The 21,029-nt window shown below is 41.5% G+C and overlaps 1 protein-coding gene across 1 annotated transcript in view; it reads right to left on the bottom strand.

The window, feature by feature from the left end:
- Nucleotides 1-12,790: 12,790 nt before the first annotated feature.
- The window catches only part of ROS1 (ROS proto-oncogene 1, receptor tyrosine kinase), an 82,852-nt gene continuing 74,613 nt past the window's right edge, over nt 12,791-21,029 (bottom strand). Inside the window, exon 44 of the mRNA XM_075707632.1 lies at nt 12,791-12,936. Coding sequence (XP_075563747.1) covers nt 12,791-12,936 — 146 coding nt within the window. The remainder of the gene's footprint in view (nt 12,937-21,029) is intronic.

The following is a 21,029-nucleotide window of genomic DNA, read 5'->3' as shown; positions in this document are numbered from 1 at the left end:
GGTTTTTTTTTTTAGTGGTGTGAATATTTTTTTATGGCAGTGAAAATGATTTTCTTGAATGCAAACATGGGAAAGCTACTTAGCAGTTTTGAACTGGATTTTTACTTTACATTATAGAAAAGTAAAAGGAGAAGAAACTGGAACTCACAAACTATTTTGGACTATCAAGGAACTGGTCTGATTTTTCAGCTTTGTGGTTGTGAGTGGCAAGTGTTTGGCCAGGGCCAGCTGCCCTGGGCTTACAGAGATGCAGCTGTTCCATGCACAACTGCTCAAACCCCAGAAAGACGAAAACCAAGGTGGCACTTCTCAGAGTTTGGCACAACATTTGCATTGGATATATAAGGGTTGTTTGGTTGTGGTTTTTTGGTTGTTTTTTTTTGTTTGGTTTTTTTTTTTACAAGAAACATTTTCTGGTGAAAGTAAAACCCTCCTAAAGCAGGGGGAGGAAGGAAACCCGTGAAGAACGGCTCACCCTCAACCCAACAGCCTTTAAGGAGAACACCAGAAGGAAAGGCACCTGATGGACAAATAGGTCTGAGTTGCCTCTAACATTTCTCTTTGTCTACTTGTTGCTGTCATTTTGTCACTTTAATAGTTGTTTTGTTTTGTTGTTTGTTTTTTTTTTTTTTTTTGAAAGGGGGAATAAGATATCTATTTAACAGTAGGAAAGCTGCATTAAAGGTATCTCCTTCTTTCACCCTGTGTGCTTTTATGAAGAATTAAAGCTAAATAAGAGAAATGAGGCAAACTGGAAACTTGAGGATGAAATAGGAAAAAATACCTGTCATGTGGATGAAGTGAGTTATTTTATTACTTTGCATTAAAGATAAATAGAAATCCTAGCAGTTGAAAATATTTTCTTAGTGAGTAAAAAATGCGGTGATAAATACAAAAGATAAGAAAATGCAAGGTAGTTGCAGTGCTATATTTTAGTGTGCGGTGTACATGTAAGATGGGTTAAAGTAAGGGGACTGCTCCATAATAACAGATGTTTCTTCGTGAAGTGGATAGAAGAGGGGACTGTAGCCTTGCTATTGCACTGGTAAATTAAAATGCTATTACAAGGTGATGAATAATTAATGAAACAGTGCAGGAATAGCGATTTCCCGCTATACTTAAATGCTGACTTTTTCACAGGCAAAACATCTGATCCGAGCACTACCATGGTTTGGGGTTTTTTCTGTTTTTTCTTAACGTGATATCTTCGAAGGCTGACAAAGTTCAATGCATGTAGGAGGAGAGTCCTAACATTGCCCCTCTGACACTAGGAGAAGCAGTAGAAAAAGGACTTTTGTGCCATGATGAGAGTTTTTACCTTCCAACACTCTCACATAATCTGGCATAATGTTCACATTTCAGACATGGGATTAGGAATAACCCAAACTTGCTTCTCCTAGGTTTCAGCCCAACAATAACTCCATTTCTAGGAAAGAATAGGAGTCTTAACAGTAAGAGTATGATAAAGCAGTGTGAGTAAATACTGTGAGAAGCTGGCAAGGAGCAACGTGTGCAGAGCATCCCTGGCCAGAGCTCGGCAAATGGCAGGAGGCGACTTGCCATGATTCCTTCAGCCAGGCATACCCCCGAGCATTTTGCCCTCAGCCTCCAATTAACCTGAGCCCAGACAAGTTGTAAAGGGCAAGAGAAACACTCTAGAATTTATATTACTGGTTAAACCAAAAATGTTCTGAGGCATCTATCAAGAAAGAAGGCAGCAGCACTTTGTAGCAGAAAAGTAACTAAAAATGGCATTTAACTTCATTGCTGCAGAGGCTTGGAGATAACAGGATCATTCTGTGAGCATTTTCCTGTGGGTTTTTTTTTTAGGCTGTTTTTAAAGTTTTGGGCTTTTTTTTTTTTTTTTTTAAAAGATTAATCTGGCTCTATCGTTAGTTGTGCTTCACCACAATTGTTTCTTTTTTCTTTCTTTCCCCCCGCCCCCCATCCTCTGCAATTCATAATGAGGAGGGCTGGGCAATAGAGCCCAAATATGTTTGGAAATATTCATGTAAGCACAAACCAGTCATTTATTTCATTGGCATTTACAATTCATTTTGACTGTGAACGTTTTCAAGCATGAGAATTTGTGCAATGAATACATGAATATTGGTTTCGACATTTGCTCTCCAGGTACTCTTTTTTATTGTTGTATTGTGAAAGCATCCAAACACCAAAGTCAAGACTGTGGCTCAAGGTGTTAGATGTGCAAACAACTTTTTTAAAATGCTCCTACTCTGGATGGACTGCAGTCTGAAAGCATACATGCCCTATTTTGGCTCTCCTTGCAGAGTTTTGCTCACTCTGTGTTTATTCCGACTCCAGGGGTACTGCTCACAGCACCTACCTTTAAGGCTCGGGTGTGAGTCTTTGCAGGACTGGAGCCACAGCTCCTAATGCAGTAACAGCACAAACAACCTGGGTGCCATTTCACAAGCCTGTTCTTATTCCTCTTTGCATTGTAGGCTATTACTTGCTTAATCATGAATGCTTGCAGGAAATCTGGAAATACAAAAGGAACCCTTTGTATATGTTACGTATGTTTTATCTGTCACACACTTGTCACACACCAGACCAGCAGGGCTGTGAGTCCCTGGTCCTGCAGCCTGAAGAGCAGATCCTCCTGCTGCCCCTTTCCGAGTGTCGTGCAGAGGTTAGCACCGGCTTGTGGTCTCTAGCTCCCCACCTGACAAACAGACTAGCCCGGCTGGGACAGACAGACAAACACAGCTCCTGAACTGTTTGTGCAGAGTCCAGGGAAGGAGGCAGAGGGACGGGATCTGCTGCAGAGTATGGCAGCCCTGGGCATAGCGAGAGTATCTGCTGCTACTCAGTGAGAGCAGTTTGTAGGAGTTCGCAAAGTGAGCTCTGGACATATTCACTGCAGACATTTCTTTCCCGTTCTGAAAATGACTGAAAATTAGCAAAGCACGAAGGAAGACTATTTTAATGAACTCTGAGGTTAACAGTGATCTGTGAAGGGAAGGATAGAGGTGGGGATGGGACATAGTATTTGTGGTTGCAGTCTCCACTTTATTTTAATGAGGGTCTTTCTTCAGTGTATCTACAGTTGCAAGAATGCAGCACAGAGCTCTTAGACACATATATGCGTGCCCCTGCACTTACAGTCTAATGTTGGAGAGCTTTAGGGTGACGTTGCTTACTTCCCACCTCCTTTTTCAGGGGGGTTTCCATAGGACCCTCCCAGCAGAGGAGGAGGAGGGGAGGAGAGAGAGCGTGAAAGAGAGTCTGAGTAATCCCCTGTGCCTCCCCTGGCCTGTGTGCTGCCCGGCTCTGGGGAAAGGTATCTGCCCTGTCTCCTCCTTGGGTCAGGAGGTCTGCCGTCCCTTCTCGCCTTCCCTTTGAAGTCCTATTTAGGTTCATGACAAGTTCTAGCGAGGGCTTAAAGGTTGGTCCCATCCCTGGTGGCTTTGGATGTACCAGGTTCTCTGACTGGCAGTTCTCATGCACTTTTTTCTGGGCAAGGCTTGTAATTAACGTGCCCTTTTGATTACAGAAAGGCGAGCCAGTGTCTCTGGGGGATTGTGGCGTCCTGGCTGGCTTCCCTGGCCTGCCACCCAGAGGAGCAGTTGCAGCAGGGGAAGGAGAGAGACTTGCGTTGTGATTATTTGGAGGACTGAGGTATTGATTTTGTAGGCTATGCAATTTTGCATAGGGATATGGAAATAAGGGATCATTAAAAGAAAAACATAGAAGGAAAAGACAAAAGAAAAAAAGAAAAGAAAAATAAAACCAAAAAGAAAAAGAAAAAGAAAGACAAATACAAAGAAAAAAGAAAAAAGAAAAAAAGAAAAAGAAAAAAGAGAGAAATACCAAGAAAAGGAAAAGGGAAAAGGAAAAGGGAAAAGGAAAAGGGAAAAGGAAAAGGGAAAAGGAAAAAGGAAAAGAGAAAAGGAAAAGGAAAAAGGAAAAGGAAAAAGAAAAAGGAAAAATAAAAAGGAAAAGAAAAAGAAAAGACAAATACAAAGAAAAAAGAAAAAAGAAATACAAAGGAAAGGAAAAAGATAAAGGAAAAAGAAAAATAAAAAGAAAAAGGAAAAAGAGAAAGGAAAAGGAAAAGGAAAAGGGAAACTTCAGTCACCCACCAAGCTTTGGGGCTACAGCCTTGGGAACCATATTGTTAATTTAGTTCCCAGCACGGTAAGACTGTTCTCTAAACTGACTGTATTGACAAGCAGCTCAGGCTAGCAGGGTCCCCCTGTTCACGTCCATCTCTAATCATACAGGAGGAGTTACATTTGCAGTGCACCCTCTACTCCCTCCTTAGCCAGGCATAATCTGGGAATAATGTGCACCAAACCTGTGAGCGCAAATTGTAACGGAGAGACACCGGGGTGCCATGTACCCCTCCTCCTGCCCTCTCTGCATCAGGTCCCATGGGAGAAGGAAAAGGTGCTGGAGGAGCCCGTGCAGGGTGCAGAGTGCAGGGATGTGCACCCCTGGGCCCCACTTTCCTGCACGGGCACCTCCCTTTGCCATGCTCGGCTGCAGCCCACAAAAACACAGGCTGACCGAGGACTGGAGCATTTCTTTAGGGTTGTGTCAGTTGCTTATTTACATTCAAGGTAAATGCAGGAGAGCTGTCCCATTAGGAGATTTAATACCACGCTGGACATTACTGAGGGTGCCCCATTTCCTCACTGCATGGCACGTTTCCTTCTGCCCCACCTGGCCCAGGTATGGCTACAAGGCTCCCTCTTCGTTCATGCCCCCTGATTTCTTCACTTCTCCTCTCCTCAACTTCTGGCCCCAGCCCTGACTCTGCATCTCATCCCCTCTCTGTTCCCCTGCCTCACCCAGTCTCTTCCCTCCCATGCTTTATACTCTGGTCCCACGCTGCAGCAATGAGGAGCAAAGGAACGGCGTTAGGAGGGACACAAACTTTCCTATCAGTGCTGTCTGCACGGAGTTGAAGCATCAGTATTTCAATGATAAACAGAATTGGACAAACACAGACCCTCTCCAGAAGAGCCAGCACACTGGCCTCAGTCCTGCACCACACCCCTGCGGTAGGAACGAAGCCCTAATCCCCGATTCAGTGGAACAACCCCTTTTTTCCACAACCCGAGTCCTAAAGAGCTGCGCCAGCCCCAGTGGCACACAGACACAAATGATTATTCTCTCTTGACAGACCTGCACAGCTCCCGCCTTGTATTCAACTGCAGTCCCAGTGAGCTGGATCAGGAAAGAGATACTTGATAGCTGCTGTTTCCGTGGTTGAAATATTTGTGAAGTTAGCGCATAATCTGAAAGCAGAAGCTAATAAATTATAGGGTGCTAATTGGGGCCGGAGTGGAGCCGTCAATCATATTATCCTAAACACACAGAGACCCTCATAACCTAAAAAGGCAAGAGAGCCTCCAGGAACAGATCCCAGTTGTCACTAGCCATGACCTCCACTTCAGCAAGAGCACAGAGAGTCAAGGCAGAGAGTTTATTCTGCTAAGAAAATGCAAATCCTGTGTTTAAGATGGAACTTAAATTTGGTTTTGTTTGCCCACTTTGGGTGTGTATTTCCCAAGGTATTTTATTGTTTTGCTTTGCCACTTAGCTTGCCACTCCTGCAATTTTAAAAAAAAAACGTGTAAATCAGATAAGAATTTGCAATTTTTATGTTTGCATAGTCCTTAGAATAACAGTCATAAGTTTTTAGTCACAGTTCAACCTCTTTACATATAGGCCTGTCTTCTAAAAGCCATCTTATTGCTCACATTTCTTTTTTTACTTCTCATGCCCCAGAAACATATATACTACTTTGAAGTTGCAGGAGTCTGTGATCTGAGCCAAAACACAACTGTGCAAGCACGGTAGCAATAGGGCACTTGTAGCTCTAGTCACTTAGTTACCACCTTTTCTTATATTGCTTCCATCAAGATCAGGTATTTTACTCATCATATAATATAAAATTGAATCAAAGAACGCTGAAGAGGTTTTTAGTAACACTTTTCCCCATAAATTTATTTCTATATGGAGAGAGGTAGGCATTTCAGAAAGCATTCCCTGGAGAAAGGATCTGAAAAAAATCAGGAGCAACCCAAAAGTGAGCAGTGGGAAATCTTGATTTTGGTGGCAGCATGACTACTGCATGCAGGCCTGACAAGTGAGCTACAGTAAGGGCAAACCCTTTTCCTGGTGACACCTCACCCGGCCCTTAGTGACCGCCTAAACTTACTGCTGCAAGACCACATGATTAAGTGTATAAAGACTTTAAAAGATATTTCTAAATGTGTCATTTTCCCCCATTTTTGATGCCTGTATTAATTATTTAATGCCAACCTTGACTGCTGGCAAGAAGTAGAACCAATAGTCCCTTCTCAGCTTGCTTCTGTGAAGAAAAATGACAGTGTCTAACCTGGTGATGCTGCCACTAAAGCCAAGAGCCATCTCTGTGGGGTAGGCAAGGGGATGTGTTTGACAACTGACTGTGGTTTATCATGGCCACTAATTTTGTTTTAGTAGACTCAGGTAGAGGATAATTCTTTGTGCTTTAAGCAACAGACTCAAAAATTATAGAGTGATACCTCTGTTAAGATAACAAAGACTATGTCAGCAGACAAACTGAGGAAAGCACAAAGCTGGCAAGGTCCTACTTGAGGAACACAAGACTGCACTGTGTGAGTAGGTTTCCATCCTTGGGGATGTGGTGATGTCAGACTGAAGAAATATGAAGATGTGAGAGAAGATATTCTCATAAAAAGTTAATTATGTGTCTCCCAGAGCTCTTCCTCTCCTTTTTTTCTGTAAGGGAAACCTAAATATATTTGTGACTGGAAATTACTGAGAAATTACACATGGTCAGCCCTCCTGGAAAGGTGTGAAAATTGGATACGTGAAGAGAAAAACACCAGGACATTAATCAGAGTGATGAGATTTTGGTGCTACAAAGTGATGTGGAAACTCCACTGAGTTTCCTATAGGACGGAAGAAGAGGCAACTATAGTTGTTTACAGTACTGCATAGGATAACAAAGATGTTTCAGTGGCCTCATCTCTAACAAGCACTACGTGACTTAGACTGCCAGGGAAGACAGGAGAGAAAAAAAAAGCAGGGAAAAGAAGATCCAGCTACGTCAACAGCATTGCAAAAAGGATTGGTTTCCAAACAGAGAGTGCCTATTGTACAGCTCCCTTCTTACCGTAAAAGATAGAAGGCAGTGATGAACATCCTCCAGATGAAAGACGTCATCTGAAAAAGAAGTTAACACATTATAAAAAAGGTTATTTTATATAGCAGTATCAGTCATGTCACTGGCAATAATGACAATATTTTGGCATCATCACTTGGCTTTGATGCACTGGGTTTCTGGTTATTTATTAGAGTTAAAACATAATGTCAGTTAGAGGTGCCAAGTGTCATTATAAATAGAGCCATGATCGTTTGAAAAATCCACCTGGTATGCAGGCTCCTGCAGCTCACTCCAGTGTGTGTGTAAGTAAAACTTTCAAGAATCAATTAAAAAAAATTAAGGTGAATTAGGACTTTCTAATCATTAACAGACCTGTCAGGGCTATTTTACAGACATTGTCTTCTATAACAACTATTTTCAGGTCTGTTATAGCTGAATGAAGATCAGCTTTTGGTAGAAAGAGGTAAATTTGAATCTAGAAGAAAGCTTGCCTTCACAGTTATTATTAAAATGCATAGTCCCAAACCTGAATCGCAGAGAATCAGTTTCACCCAGTGATGCTCAGTAAAGCCACACTTGAGGACTCAAACCATCATAGGCAGCATGCCACAGATGTCAAAGAAAAAGAAAAAAAAAAGAAAAAAGATGGAGACATTGGTCAATTCAAATAGACGGTAAAACTTTCCCTGCTGAAAACAGCTGTGGGAAGCAAGTGTGCAGTGGCCCTGCTGTAAGGACCTTTGTGCCCTTCCATACAAGTGGTGAGAGAACCAAATTTTGAGGGACCTTGTGATCTGGACAATGTTACTAGTCTCTGCTAACTAGGGTACCAGCAAAGCTGAGGAACAACAGCTTTAGTCTCAGCACTGGGCCCTGGCTCGAGCTTCTCAGATAAGCAAGGCTGCGGTGAATGCAGCTCTTGCCTTTCCTGTCCCAACCACGTATTTGTTTTTGCAGGTAACAGACTAATAGAAAACACTTGTGTTAGCAGTGTAGCTGCACAACCTTTTACCTTTCTGGTGGTCATTTTTAAGTTCCCCAAATCTTGGGATGATGCCATTAAATGACTGACAATGAAGCCTCCCAGAGAAGATGAGACCTCATTGTTAAACATAAAAAAGGCAAAGAAATCATCTTGACACTCCATGTTTTTCAGTCCTACGTGATACAAGCAAACATGTCTTTTGCCTTTCATAGCTCAAAAAAATCCTCTTTTCAAGCTATATAAGTTTTCCCTCCAGAGCTCTTGACAGCCACATTCCCATAGCTCATGACAAACTGCTGAGCACTCCCTCTGTGGCACGTGGGGATAAGCGAATGATCCCACCGAAGCCTGGCATATCTCTCAGTGGCAGCCACACGCAAACTTTCCATAACTTTATCTTTGACCTGGTAAGGATTCGATATTTTTGTCATAAAGCATTGGTTTTTCCTTTGTAGGATCTTGATCGTGGTCCCAAATGGAAAGCATGAGGTACACTGTTTTGGGATAGATCTGGTCATCAGTAAGTGCCGGCTCAAAAGCCCTGGCAAGCAACCCTGAGCAACAGAAATGCACTGACGGTCGAGTGTTACCACCTGCTGTAGACCAAGGGGACTGAAGATAGCAGACCCAGAATTGATGCCACTGAAAATGCTGCCTTAGTAAATAAGTAACATCTGCCCTGGCCCTTCACATTTACAAAATAATTTACAAACTTTAATTAATCACCACAGCATTTGTGTTATGTTGTAGTAAATACTATTCATAGGTAGCAGTAAATATTTTTCATCCATTCATATGGATGTCAAGCCTGCAGCTGAGAGATTAAATAAGCCAAGTAAAGCCACATAGTATGTCCATGCCTGTCCAAGCACGGCTCAGAGTTCACTCATTGCCATTTGAGAGCCCAGCACTAGTGGGTTGTGTGTGGTATCACATCCTGAAGCATGCTCACCATCACTGCTCAGTGACCTCGCCAAGTGTCTGTGCTGGCACCGAGGAAGAAGGAAGAGCCTGAGACAGTAACCGGCTGCGACCCAGAGACTCACCTAGGGCATCTCCTGACCAGCGCCTGGGGGCACACGTCTCCTCTTCCCGGGCAGGTTAGAGACTGTACTGGGTTGGAGTTTACTCTCCTCATAGCAGCTCGTCTTGTGCTGTGTTTTAGATTTGCCACCAAAACAATACTAATAACACACTAATATTTTAGTTATTCCTGAAAAGTGCTTGCACGGCATCCAAGCCTTCTCTGCTTCTCACTCTACCCCCCTAGTGAATAGGCTGGGGGTGCACGAGAGGTTGGGAGGGGACATAACCAGGCAGATGACTCGAACTAACCAAAGAGATATTCCATGCCATATAATGTCATGCTCAGCAATAAAATGGAGAGGAGGAGGCTTAGGGAGATTAGGCATCTTTTGCTTGGGAACTGGCTGGGCATAGGTCTACCTTTTTCAGGACAAATCTTGAGAAGTTAAAGACCTGGAGGCAGTTTCTCCACTGCTGCACATCAGCGTAGCTTAACATATTTACAGCAGGTGAAGATTGGGTTCATCTGTTTTATACTGGCCCGAGAAAGATGCTTTTGTTAAGAAGTTTTTGGAATTGCTGACAGGAACCCCTATGCACTTATGATTCAGACTTCAGGCATCACTTTCTGGTTCCTCCAGCTCTTGCAGAAGGAATCTTCCCAGGACAGGTTTCGCCTCTTGTTTAGGTGGCTTCCTCTGGCTTACAGGGGAACCCAGAAAGAATTCCTCTTATTATGTAGATATCACACCCTAGACTCAGTCTCACTGTACACCTTAAATGAAGAAGGTAGAAATGCACGTTATTGCCTCTACGCTTGAGGATGAGTCTCTGAGCAGTACGTCACACAAATGTGGTCACAACTGCTTCACCTTATCTCACATTTAACCTTTCTGATATGTCAGGATTCTTTTCTCCCCTAAACATGTATTTCCTTTAAGTGACATTATCACCCTTAAACCCATTTACACTTATTTAAAAGCCCATAGCTTTGAAAGTCAAGACACTTGAACTCAGGGCTTTCTTGACTTTTTCCCTTGATCTGCCACAGGAGGAGGTACCAATGATCAGAGACAAACATGGGCCAGGTAGTGCCCATTTCCCTGCCCAAGAGAGAACATGCTAAAAAAGATTTTTCATTTTCGTCACATCTTATATGTGTGTCTCTCCTACTGTCTCCAAAAGTAACCATGAAAACTGTCATCAGGGGCTGGCTGCTTGAAGGCAAGGGTTGTCCTCCTGATAGCAAATAAGAGTTGATGGGTAAAATGTGAATCATCATGAAGAGTTTGAATGAAGAGAGGAAGCATCACTTCAATGAGATAGAGAAGGTGAAATGATGAAGATGTGTAAAGAGAAGGGTGATACAGAAATGTGAGGGATTAAGAAACTCTTTGCAAGTAGCATCATGGATGGATGCAAGTGAGGTAAGTTTGCACACATCAATTTCAGCTTTACCATCACTCAGCGGAATAGTTGCATTTGCATACTTACTCCTCGAAGGCAGGGAAATGAGAGGGAGAACAGAGTGATGGGTAGGGCCATGCTCAGAGCTGACATTGTATCACTAAGCATGCCTCAGATCACTGCACTTATGGGTAAGGTTAGGTATTGTGTCTTCCACTGAATTCAGCAAGTTATAGGTCAGGATCCTTAGATTTGGATCAGGGGATTTGTGTTTTGTCCAGCCCAATACATTTTTCATACTATTAGGTGCAAAAGAAATAGATCACTGGTCAATATCCTGAGCTTTCATTTATTGACAATGCATTAAACTTGACACTTTCTTCCTCATCATGCTGTGATAAATCCTCCATTAAAACTAGTCTTGTCTTGCAACACTTACGAAATGCAGACAAAATAAGACTTACCTTCCCATCTGCTTTTTCTGTGCCACTTTGGATATTTGTGACTACTTCACGACCTCAAGGGTGTTACTTCTGACTGCTTGTCTGTCACTGACACTCACCTTCTCCACTAACCCAGTTTACCCATGTTGGATAGCGTCTTGCACAATTCTTTTCCAACTCAGACTTACACGAAACTGAATTGACTTGGGTTATTACATCACAGACACAGTCATGAGGCCTATGAAAGCTGTTGCCTAGACAAAATTTTGGCAGGATTGAAGGCTTCTCCTTCTAAAGAAAAAGATATCATATGAAGTCTTGATTGGTTTTCAAAACCTTTGTTTGTGGCTTGCTGACTGAGCAGTCCTCTTGACTTAAGTGGAATTATGCATGCATGTGAAGTCATCCCAGTGTGGTGACTAGAAAACACGGATCTTCCTGGTTTCTGGCTAGCACATGCTACTGGTTAGTAAACAATACTAATGTTTAAGTTATTGAAATGGAAGGAATGGCTGTACAATCAGTCAAGCAGCACTTGCAGAGGAAGGAAACATACAGTGTTTATTTATTTATCCATCACTCATTGTCTGGTGAGCATAGCAAAGTGCTGCAATTGTTTTTATTAGCAAATCTGGCTTTTAGACTAATTTGTAGATAAAGAAAAAAATTATATAATTATAGACTGCTTGAATGGGGTTTATCAGGGACTTTAAAGAATCCTAATTCAAAAGCTCTCAACTTCTATTTTGTGTTGGATCTCCATTTAAGAAACTCTTGAAGCTTGATTTCAGTGGAGTTGCATCTTAAAAATGTATACATTCTGGCATCAGCTAGTGCCTTTAGTACTCTTCAGTGTCCCCCATTATCAAATATTTGCATAAAATCAAAGTAAGTTTCTAGCTTCCTGACAGATGTCAGTAAATAGCTCTGCATAATTTGCAAACTACTGTTCATGAGGAAATGTTCCAAAAACCTTATTGTGGTCTTTTATTCAGTAATGATTTATATATCATTTTATTATATACTTTGACTTGATCCCCAAAGACATCAAGGAAAACTGTCTTCCTTCACCCAGTCTGATAAAAAATAAGCAAGGATGATGAACATTAAAAAGGGAAAGGGAAAGGAAAAGAAATGTAAGAAAACAGGACTGTCTATATTCAGAGATCAATTGCTGCACAACTTAATGTTCAAGACGATTGCAAGAATTTGTTTAAATTAAATAGTGAAATAGACCATCCCCAGTAGTGGACAACCCAGTCACCCTTCTTCAATTGCTTTCTGATTTGGAGTTCATAAAAATACAGCAAGAATTCATGCTAATTTTTCAATTTGTAAAATTTCTTTGTGTACAATGAGGCTAGATTTCAACTGCGTTTTCTTTTCACGAGTGAGTTGGTCCCTTCTTTGAAACAGCATACCAGTACTTCCTTTTTGGAAGGACTGCCTGTGTCTGAGGCATATAAGTTTGTGTAAATTTAATCAACACCACAGTAAAATCACTTGCTGTCTAATTACATGTTTTATTCCCTTAAACTATCTCTTGTGAAACACCCAAATCATAACATGTAGAAAATCAAAAGATATGTAATTGTTTTATTCTGCTACATATCATTCAGTACCTTATGATATTTTCTGGTAGTTTTAGTGGTTTAGAGAGTTGCTGGGTTTTTTAAGAGATCTCTGTAAGTATGACAATATGCAGGACATTTTCCTTGGCTTATGTCTTCTTCGGTAGAGCTTTTTCTCTTCTTTCCCTCTTTCAAACAGAGGGAACCAGACTTAACTAAGTTCAGCAGAATTGATCCTTCCTTGATCTTGGTTGCCACCTTTGACTAATACCAAATAATTTAAGCCCTCTTGATTCCTTGTTTCCATTAGCATGGCTGAAAGAATACTGTCCGAATCTGCACATGGAACATCACTATCTGCATTAAAAAAAAAAAAAGACAACAGCCCAGTGATATACATGTAGTATTAGAAAGCAAATAAAATCAGACAGCTGTTGGAGAAAGTTGATCTAGTGGCTGCATAAAGAGTGACTGATGATTCAAATTTATTTTCTGCTATTGCCTGTGTGGATTATAACTTCAAGCAAATCACCTAGGGAAGGTTGGTTATCACCATTCATACCTCCCCAGGCAGCAATACAGTTATGAATACATGACTTTCTCTTTTTGGTAGCAAATATAGCCTGCATAAAGCCAAAGTGATTTTAATCTGTACCTTTGTGTAACTCTGCTAATAACACCGCTAAAGAATCCTGTAACATAGGCAGTGTTCTACCTACTAAATCATTATATACTGTCTCTCTAAAGGACTTGCAATATTCTGTCTTTCTAGAAGCTTGAACTTGGCAATCCAGTGTGTTTTTCCCATTTCTAAAAACGTCTTTTTTTTTTTCCCTAATTTGATGCTGTTCAAATATACGGAGTTACCTGAAATCTATTGCAGGTGATACATATTTTAAAAAATGTAAAAATGATTACCTAAAGGCTCAAGTTATAATTGTTCCCATTTTTTGCATTTATTTTTGTAACATGTACCTTCTTTTACTATACTCCCTCCATATTTTACTTCACAACTGGAAAATTAGGCACGTGACGTTCGGGGTTATCTGTTCAAAATAATCACAAGCATTGTGCTGCTGCACCAGGCAACATTCAATTTATTATGTCACTATAATCACACCACCCCCCCACAAGCTATAAAGTCAGAAGTCTGTTCCGCATGCTAGAGTCCATTAGGAAAGATTATCAGGAAAAGTCTGAAGGAGAATTTTTCATTTTAGAAACCTGTTAGCAAGATGGGGATTGGGACATAGAGCAAACTGTGGTCACATACCACAGTGACTGACAGCTATAAAAAATCATTTGATACTCACTTTGTCAGTGCAGGACTATTATGGCAATATTTAGTAATTCAATCCCAACTAAGCCTTTACCAACCAGAACAGCTCTTCTTTGTATTTGGTTTTTGTTTAATAAAGCTTTTAATGGGAACCCTCAGGGGCAAGTTACTTTGCAAAAGACACACTAGCAAATGCTGAGGGCATGTTTGCAGCAAACTCTTAAGAGAGAAACCTTAAAATAAGGACCCAAGTAAAACTGGGTATTTACAGACCAGACATATGCCGGCTGACCTGCCTAAGTATAGAACACTAGAGGAGCATTCAGATTTGTTTCCTGTATAAGTATCTGGAACTGATGAGGTGATGTTTACACAAATGTGAGTATGAGGTCACTGAGATATTTTTACCAGATATATAGATACATTACTAATTCTTTCCCCAACAGGTCTGAAAAACTACAGAATATATAAAATATTATAATCCTTTTTCAGCCCATGCCCCGCTGCATTTCTCATTATACAGAGAAAGAGCTAAAAAAATCAAACACCTTGCCTTGGTTTTACTTTTTGAGCTTTGGGGACGAAATAAGCAAGAAAGATTATTTTTGCAGAATATTCTTACCCTATACAAAGGCAGAGGAAGAATACAATGTTGATGTCCTTTCTCCTCTGACATGACACATATAAGCTACATTGCCACTTTCACAATGAGAGTTTTGACTACAAGTGCCCTTTCCTTCACTGTTGTATCATCTCTTAGCACAGTGTTCCGTGCCTATGAAAGCTTAGCACCATTCTGCTGTACAAGCCAAAAAAACTATATACAAAGATGTCAAGTTACGTAGTATAATGCTTGCCTCTCATGTAAGTCAGCAGAGCAAGCAAATAATTTTTGCTTGCTTAGTTATACGGTGGATGGAGATAGAAGATACTTAAAATGAGCAATTGAGGAAAAAAATTGTTAGATGTTGTGAAATTCCTCCAGAAATGTGAGAGCTAGAAGCACCACCAACACCCTGGCAAGCCATAAGCCAATGCAGAGAATTCTGACTAATCTTTGGAAGCCCATTCCAAAAAATATCAAGAATTTGAAGGAAGATAGAAAGAAGCTGGAGTGGGGAGGCAGGTCAGTATATTCATGAGATATCATTCTTTTTTTTTTCAGTTTTAACATTGCTAAAATTAGTTGATTGATGTATAGTCATGCTGGGTTATACGTGAGTAAATGCAGGATAAACCATGTGATGTGATCCCCTCAGATTTCACAAGCAAAGCCTGACTGAGCCAACAAAACACCCCGAGAGGAGGCGTCCAAGGAACACCTTCATGGAATCTGAAGTCGTGCTGGGGAGTCAACTCCAAACGCTTAAATCCTGAGGGGTTGTCTACGCTGTGGACTGCTGCATAGTGTAGAGTTACCCACATTTGCTTTAAACAACCTACCTCAGGGCATGAGGCAAGCTAGCTCTGGCAGTCCAAACCTTTGTACAGGCTGAGAAGTACTCTGCCGAGAAGCAGGTTCCCACTGAGCTCTGTGCTCTCTCAGGTAGACTGCTTCCAATCACTAAAACGGCATGTTCAAAGCTCAGCACTGGTCTTGCGTACATACCTGTCTCAGGTCCCAGATGCTTGTAGCTTTGACCTTGCTGGACGCTTTTCCTAGTAGTGGTGTGCTTAAAGCACAACATCTGAGCCAAACTGCAGGTAAATTAATTACAACGCACCCCTCCAGGGGTAGGCAGAAGCTTACTCTGGAGAGCCCCGCATTAATTGACACAAGAAACTGTGATCGCCTGACTCATACTAATGAGCAATGGAGTTTGCTTGCTTAGCCTCCTCTGAGGAGACTGGTCCTAACCTGATAAAATCTGTGCTTCCCCCTTCCCAGTCTCAGCATCTCAGTCGGCTGCTTCCTGCCGCAGGGCAGCTGCGGTGCCGAGCTGGGTCACGTATCCTGCCTCGCGATCACAGAGTGTCTTTCCTTGCCTGCTCCGTAGGCTGCGTGGGCTCACAACATGTTTTGAAGTCCTGCCTGGAAGGGTGCAAATTTTTATGATGTCTTGATAAGCAAGTGGTTTTTTTGGGTGTTTAAGTTCAGAAGGTGACAACATATAAGTCAGTAGAAAAGCTGATTGGTAGAGACTGAACAAACTGGTCTAGAGATACCGATCTTCTATTACAGCTATTTCAGGGCCAGATCCTCAGCAAGCGCAAATTAACAAAGCTCCATAGAAACCAGTGGGATGCCACTGATTTACACCAGCTAAGTAGCCAGCCTGAGACATTACTAATTCTGGGTAACACAATCCCATACGATGCTTAGCACCTTCAGTATGGTAAGGTATTTAGAAATGCAGCCACGTTTACTTTTCCCCACTAATATCCTCTTGCTTTTCTCATACATACTCTGCCCTTTGCCCCTGCCACACAATGTACGTGGTAGTAAACAAGAGACTGGCTGACTTGCTGGCATGGCTGAAAGATGTACCCCACAGCGAACACATTCAAAAGAAGCGCTTGATGACATATCTTTGTTAAGGGTGAAAAAGGTGGCTGTTGAACCCTGACTTCTCCACCTCAGCTATGTTGGTTAGCTCAAGGAGATAGCTCCTGTGTAGGGAGTATTTTCCTGATACCTGCTGGCCACCTGGAGCTGGAGGTGCTGTGTTTCAGTTTCTTCACATTGACAGTAAGAATATAAATAGAACAAATATATATCCGTTTTAATACTCCACTCTGTATTATATATCAGTGGAGATATATCTGTGTTTCCTGTCTAATGAAGCATATGATCTTGCATGGTTTGAAGGTGACTCACCAAGCTTTGCTATTCTGTCAGATACTAAAGGTGCTAAAAGTGAGAATTTTGCTCATCCTGCATTTCCACTGCACTGAACTGCTTGAACCATTGACTGCCTGCCTGTCTTCTTATTTTAATAGATCTTTCAGAGATCTGTGGACTGAAACCTCTGTCTACAAGAAGATGGCTTGGGAAATACAGATATAAACTTGTTTATTATATTGTTTATTATCATTTATAATACAAGAGCACTAAAAGAGGTCAGTTCCACATTTGCTGCAATGCAATAAGGCTATATAAATAGGAAAGCACCCTCCTTCTCCAGGACACAAAGGAGGATTCATTTTAATAAGTTTTAATCCCCCAGATCTTACATGTCCAGTTCAAGCTCCTTGCCTAGGCTTCCTTACCAGTCAATGGAGAGGGAAAGGAGGAGTGAGCCCCTTTGTGGAGATGGTTATTTCACATCCTTACCTTTACACAATAACAGCCCCTGAATGTGTCTACAGCTCTCTGGTGACTGTCAAACAGCCTAGACAGCCAGCATAAATGTAGTGCCTAAATTTTAGTTGCTTATATCTATACACCCATACTACATAAATATGAACTCTTATAACATCATATCATCTGATTTTTTTTTTTCTCAGTCCAAGGCAAAATACTAGCATGACTTTCCTTGCGGTATCATATGGCTCGTGTGCTCTCTGGAATCAAACAGCATTTGTCTAGGGGACAAATAAGAAACGATCACACCACCAAGTCCCCCTTTTCCTGCAGCATTGTAACCACTCACTGTTTTGGAAGAAGCCTTTTCTCTGACCTCCGCTGGCTTTGGGTCAGCCACTCACTAAGCTAAGTGGGGAAGAGGATTACTGAATTTCAGAAAAATACAAAGGAGACTAGATACAAGGTTTTAAAAATGTCTCTTATCAACACATCTGCTTTAGAGAAGCTTCCGTTTGTCCAAGTGATTACTTTAAGTTCAGGGAGGTGTGCAGAATAGTTTTTAAAAGGCAGCTGGTTTTAGGAAAATAAACTGATGACTCTTACACAGGGAACAGTAAACCAGTACTACTCAGCCAGCAGAGAGGGCAGACATATAATTAATGGTGAAATCACTGATTCCGGATTTTAATATCAAATCCCTTCATTACAAAGTTTTGTACTGAGCTTTAAAAAAAAAAGTGACATTTTTAACAAGTGCCTTAATTGCTGAAAAAAGTAAATACACTGAGTCAGTAGCTTTGGAAAGAAAAGCAAAACAAGAAAACATTACAAAATTCTAACTGCTTTATCTTCTCACATTTTTCAAGCAATATCTCCAGCTTAGGGATTTAAAAATGATGGTTTTGAGGCCAAATGTGTTTCTCTTTAGTCTTTTGCCCTGGATTTCCTCAGGCTCCTTCCAACTGCCCTGCCCCTCCTCTTGCCAGAGGAGACACTTCTGCACCACAGGAGTGTGGTGCTGTGACACAGCTTCTGAGCAATTAGACATTTTTTCCTTATAGGTCCAAAAGGGATTGTGGGGAGCAGCACTGATAAGAATAGTCCTCCTGGGTCATAAAGGCAAGGAGCCGCTCCAGCTGCTTAACGCCCAGTTGTCTGATGTCGGCAAAGATGTTTGCCAAAACAAACAGGTGTTTCCATCCGTAAAGGGGAACACTTGGGACCTGAAAAAATATAGTCCTGTCTTGTATGTACAAATGTAAAATGTTATGTCTGAAAATAGATGGACTGGTTATTTTTACAGCAATGCAGGGCCATCCTGTTAGCACACTGATTCATAACATTTCATTTACACTTCTTGAAACTGGGGGATGAACAGCCTATCTTTCAGCAATGAATGGGGGACTCTGGTGATGGGGCCTCGGCTCAATCAATTCCCATTGGATTCAAAACCCACTGGTGTCTCAGTCCTCCAGCTGGATAATGCTTCCCTCACTCAAAAAAATGTTGTTAATGCTACTTAATGCCCATGATCAATGTCCTGGAAAGCCTGTAAGAGCAAGAAGGAAAAACTCTAAACTGGTAGACCCATTCCTGGTCCTGAGTTTGCTTCCCTCCCTTCCAAAGCAGCAGTGCCAGGAGCTGCTGGTATTGCTCAGGCATATTTATTGCCACTTGATGCCTTCTTTAGAAGGGTAACCCTTGCAATAACAAAGCCAGTGTCCCTTTTGTCATCCCCACACTATCCTGTCAGCGTGCTGTCCAGACTACTAACATACTGTCTGTATTAGTTCACCCGCACTTGCAATCTGTGTGTCATATTGCACCGGCATTAATGTTGTTGAGAAAACCTAATGTTTTCCAACTCTTTCACCTGTGAAATAGCACTGACAGCATGTACGGACCTGCTAAAAGTGTGGCTACCCACGAGTAGGTAAGGCTCGACAGAATTTGGAAGATGTATGATTCCATCTAGGGCTAAGTATCATAGTTATTTTGAGGCCTGTCGTTTCACTTTGCTTGACATTTGGCTCTTTCTTTTGGAACCATGTCTCCTGGTGAGAGCAAGCATTTCTTGGCGGTAGGATCATGACAGGAGTTTCATTACACACAAAGGCCAATGACCGTGCAACATTTTTGGAAAATGTTGCCCAGGGCAATCCACCATGGAACAGTCTTTTGGATTATTTGTTTTGGCTGTCATCTTTCTACTCTACGATAAACACAAGAAGTACTTCACTTAGTCCCAGCTAAAAATTAATGCAAATTTTAAAAATCACTTACTTATTTTACAGTGTTTTACAAATTACAGACTGAAACATATTCCACGCCCCAAACTGTTTATGATAGGGTCATAATGGAGCATGCCTTTTAGTTTGGAAGCTCAACTAGAACCTGAATTGATGGTTCTTGCTTAAATCAGTCGCACTTCTGGAGCCCACCTTTCACTGAACTCCACTGCACAAGAGTTACATCGCAGGCAGAAAAAACAGTTGAATTAATTTAAGGTTGGAGAGCTACAGAAAACTGACATGGATGTGTCCCTGATCAGATAATTCAGCAACATTAAGATATCACCAGGACTCTAGGCCTGTAGTCAAGTATGCAGCATAACATTTTAACAGGTTTATTAAGACTGTACTTGGGGAAAGATGGAGATAACCTACAGACGAAGTATGACTATGTGGGGAAATAAGTATGTGCATTATAGAGACATGTAAAGAGCTTATCAAGTGTTTAGTCTTTTAAAATACATTTAAATAAAAGGATGATACGTAGATGAATAAAATTCAAGCTATACTGTTTCCTGATGGGCCTTCCCTGTATGAAAATCACTAAATGAGCCTGAGGAGAAGTTAAGGAGGAGTTTTGAGAACTGAAGCATAAAAACATTGAATGGAAGCATGAAAACAGTTGCTTTGTCTTCCCATCCCAATGCAGATCCAGCAGAGCAGTGGGTCTGTGGCAACAACAGCTGGGCAGAGCCTATGGAAAGGGAAGAATGGGGGGAAGCCACACTTGGGAACAGGGTATCTGGTGGGGAAAAAGGTAAGGCTCAGGGAGAGAGTGTCCCGAGCAAAACAGGCTGGCTCTGAGAGCTATTGCCAAAGCTCTGCCTGCATTGAATTGCCCTGCTTACCATAGTGGGCCAGATTTTACAAACTAGGTTATTATAAACAGGCTTAATGGAGTCTGATTTAAAAAGTGACCACCACCACCAAGTTCCCTGAATATAGTGTACATTATGGAGTATCACTATTATTAAAGACTACCCTAAAAGTCCATTATACAACCACATTTTCTGTAGTAAACTGTTTTTTCAAATTTTAACCATTCAAACTGAAACTTTTCATGGAAGCCTCAATCCATATTTTCCTTTTCAATAACTTGGCCATTTCTAAGAATGCTACTTGTGTCCCTGGCAAACAAATAAAGCAATGGCTTTTTCGCTGTCAACTCTGCTGTGTGGCAGACCCTGAAATTTTAGCAAAATAATGGTTTTTACATAAAGAGTATGTATTTGTCATGCCAGTGAAAGTAATGATTTGCCTAGATTGAGCAAGTTAACAGCAGGGGGAAGATCATGCTTAGGTGGCACATGATAAAGCAGAGACTTGCACTGAAACTAAAATCCTTGCATGTTACATCTGTGCCAGGCGTGCTCCACCAAAAGGACAACAACATATTCCAGCCTCTTTCCCCAACTCCAAGCAGCAGAAGGGCAGGATCATATCAAAAAGTTTCAGCCCTGCTGAAGATTTTAACAGATATTGATGTCATGCCACAAGAATTTCTTAACTCCCTTAGTTTTCATGTCTCTCTTGCCTGTGGAGTTAGGAAACACAGAGCAAAGATGTCTAAGTCAGGAAACCACACTAGCTCAGGAGTAGATGCAAGCAGTCAAACCAGCATGGCCCTGTGTCT

Source organism: Pelecanus crispus, chromosome 3 (genome assembly GCF_030463565.1).
Source record: "Pelecanus crispus isolate bPelCri1 chromosome 3, bPelCri1.pri, whole genome shotgun sequence".
Classification (NCBI taxonomy): domain Eukaryota; kingdom Metazoa; phylum Chordata; class Aves; order Pelecaniformes; family Pelecanidae; genus Pelecanus; species Pelecanus crispus.
The sequence above is the reverse complement of the archived record's forward strand: the minus strand, read 5'-3'. Positions and strand labels throughout refer to the sequence as shown.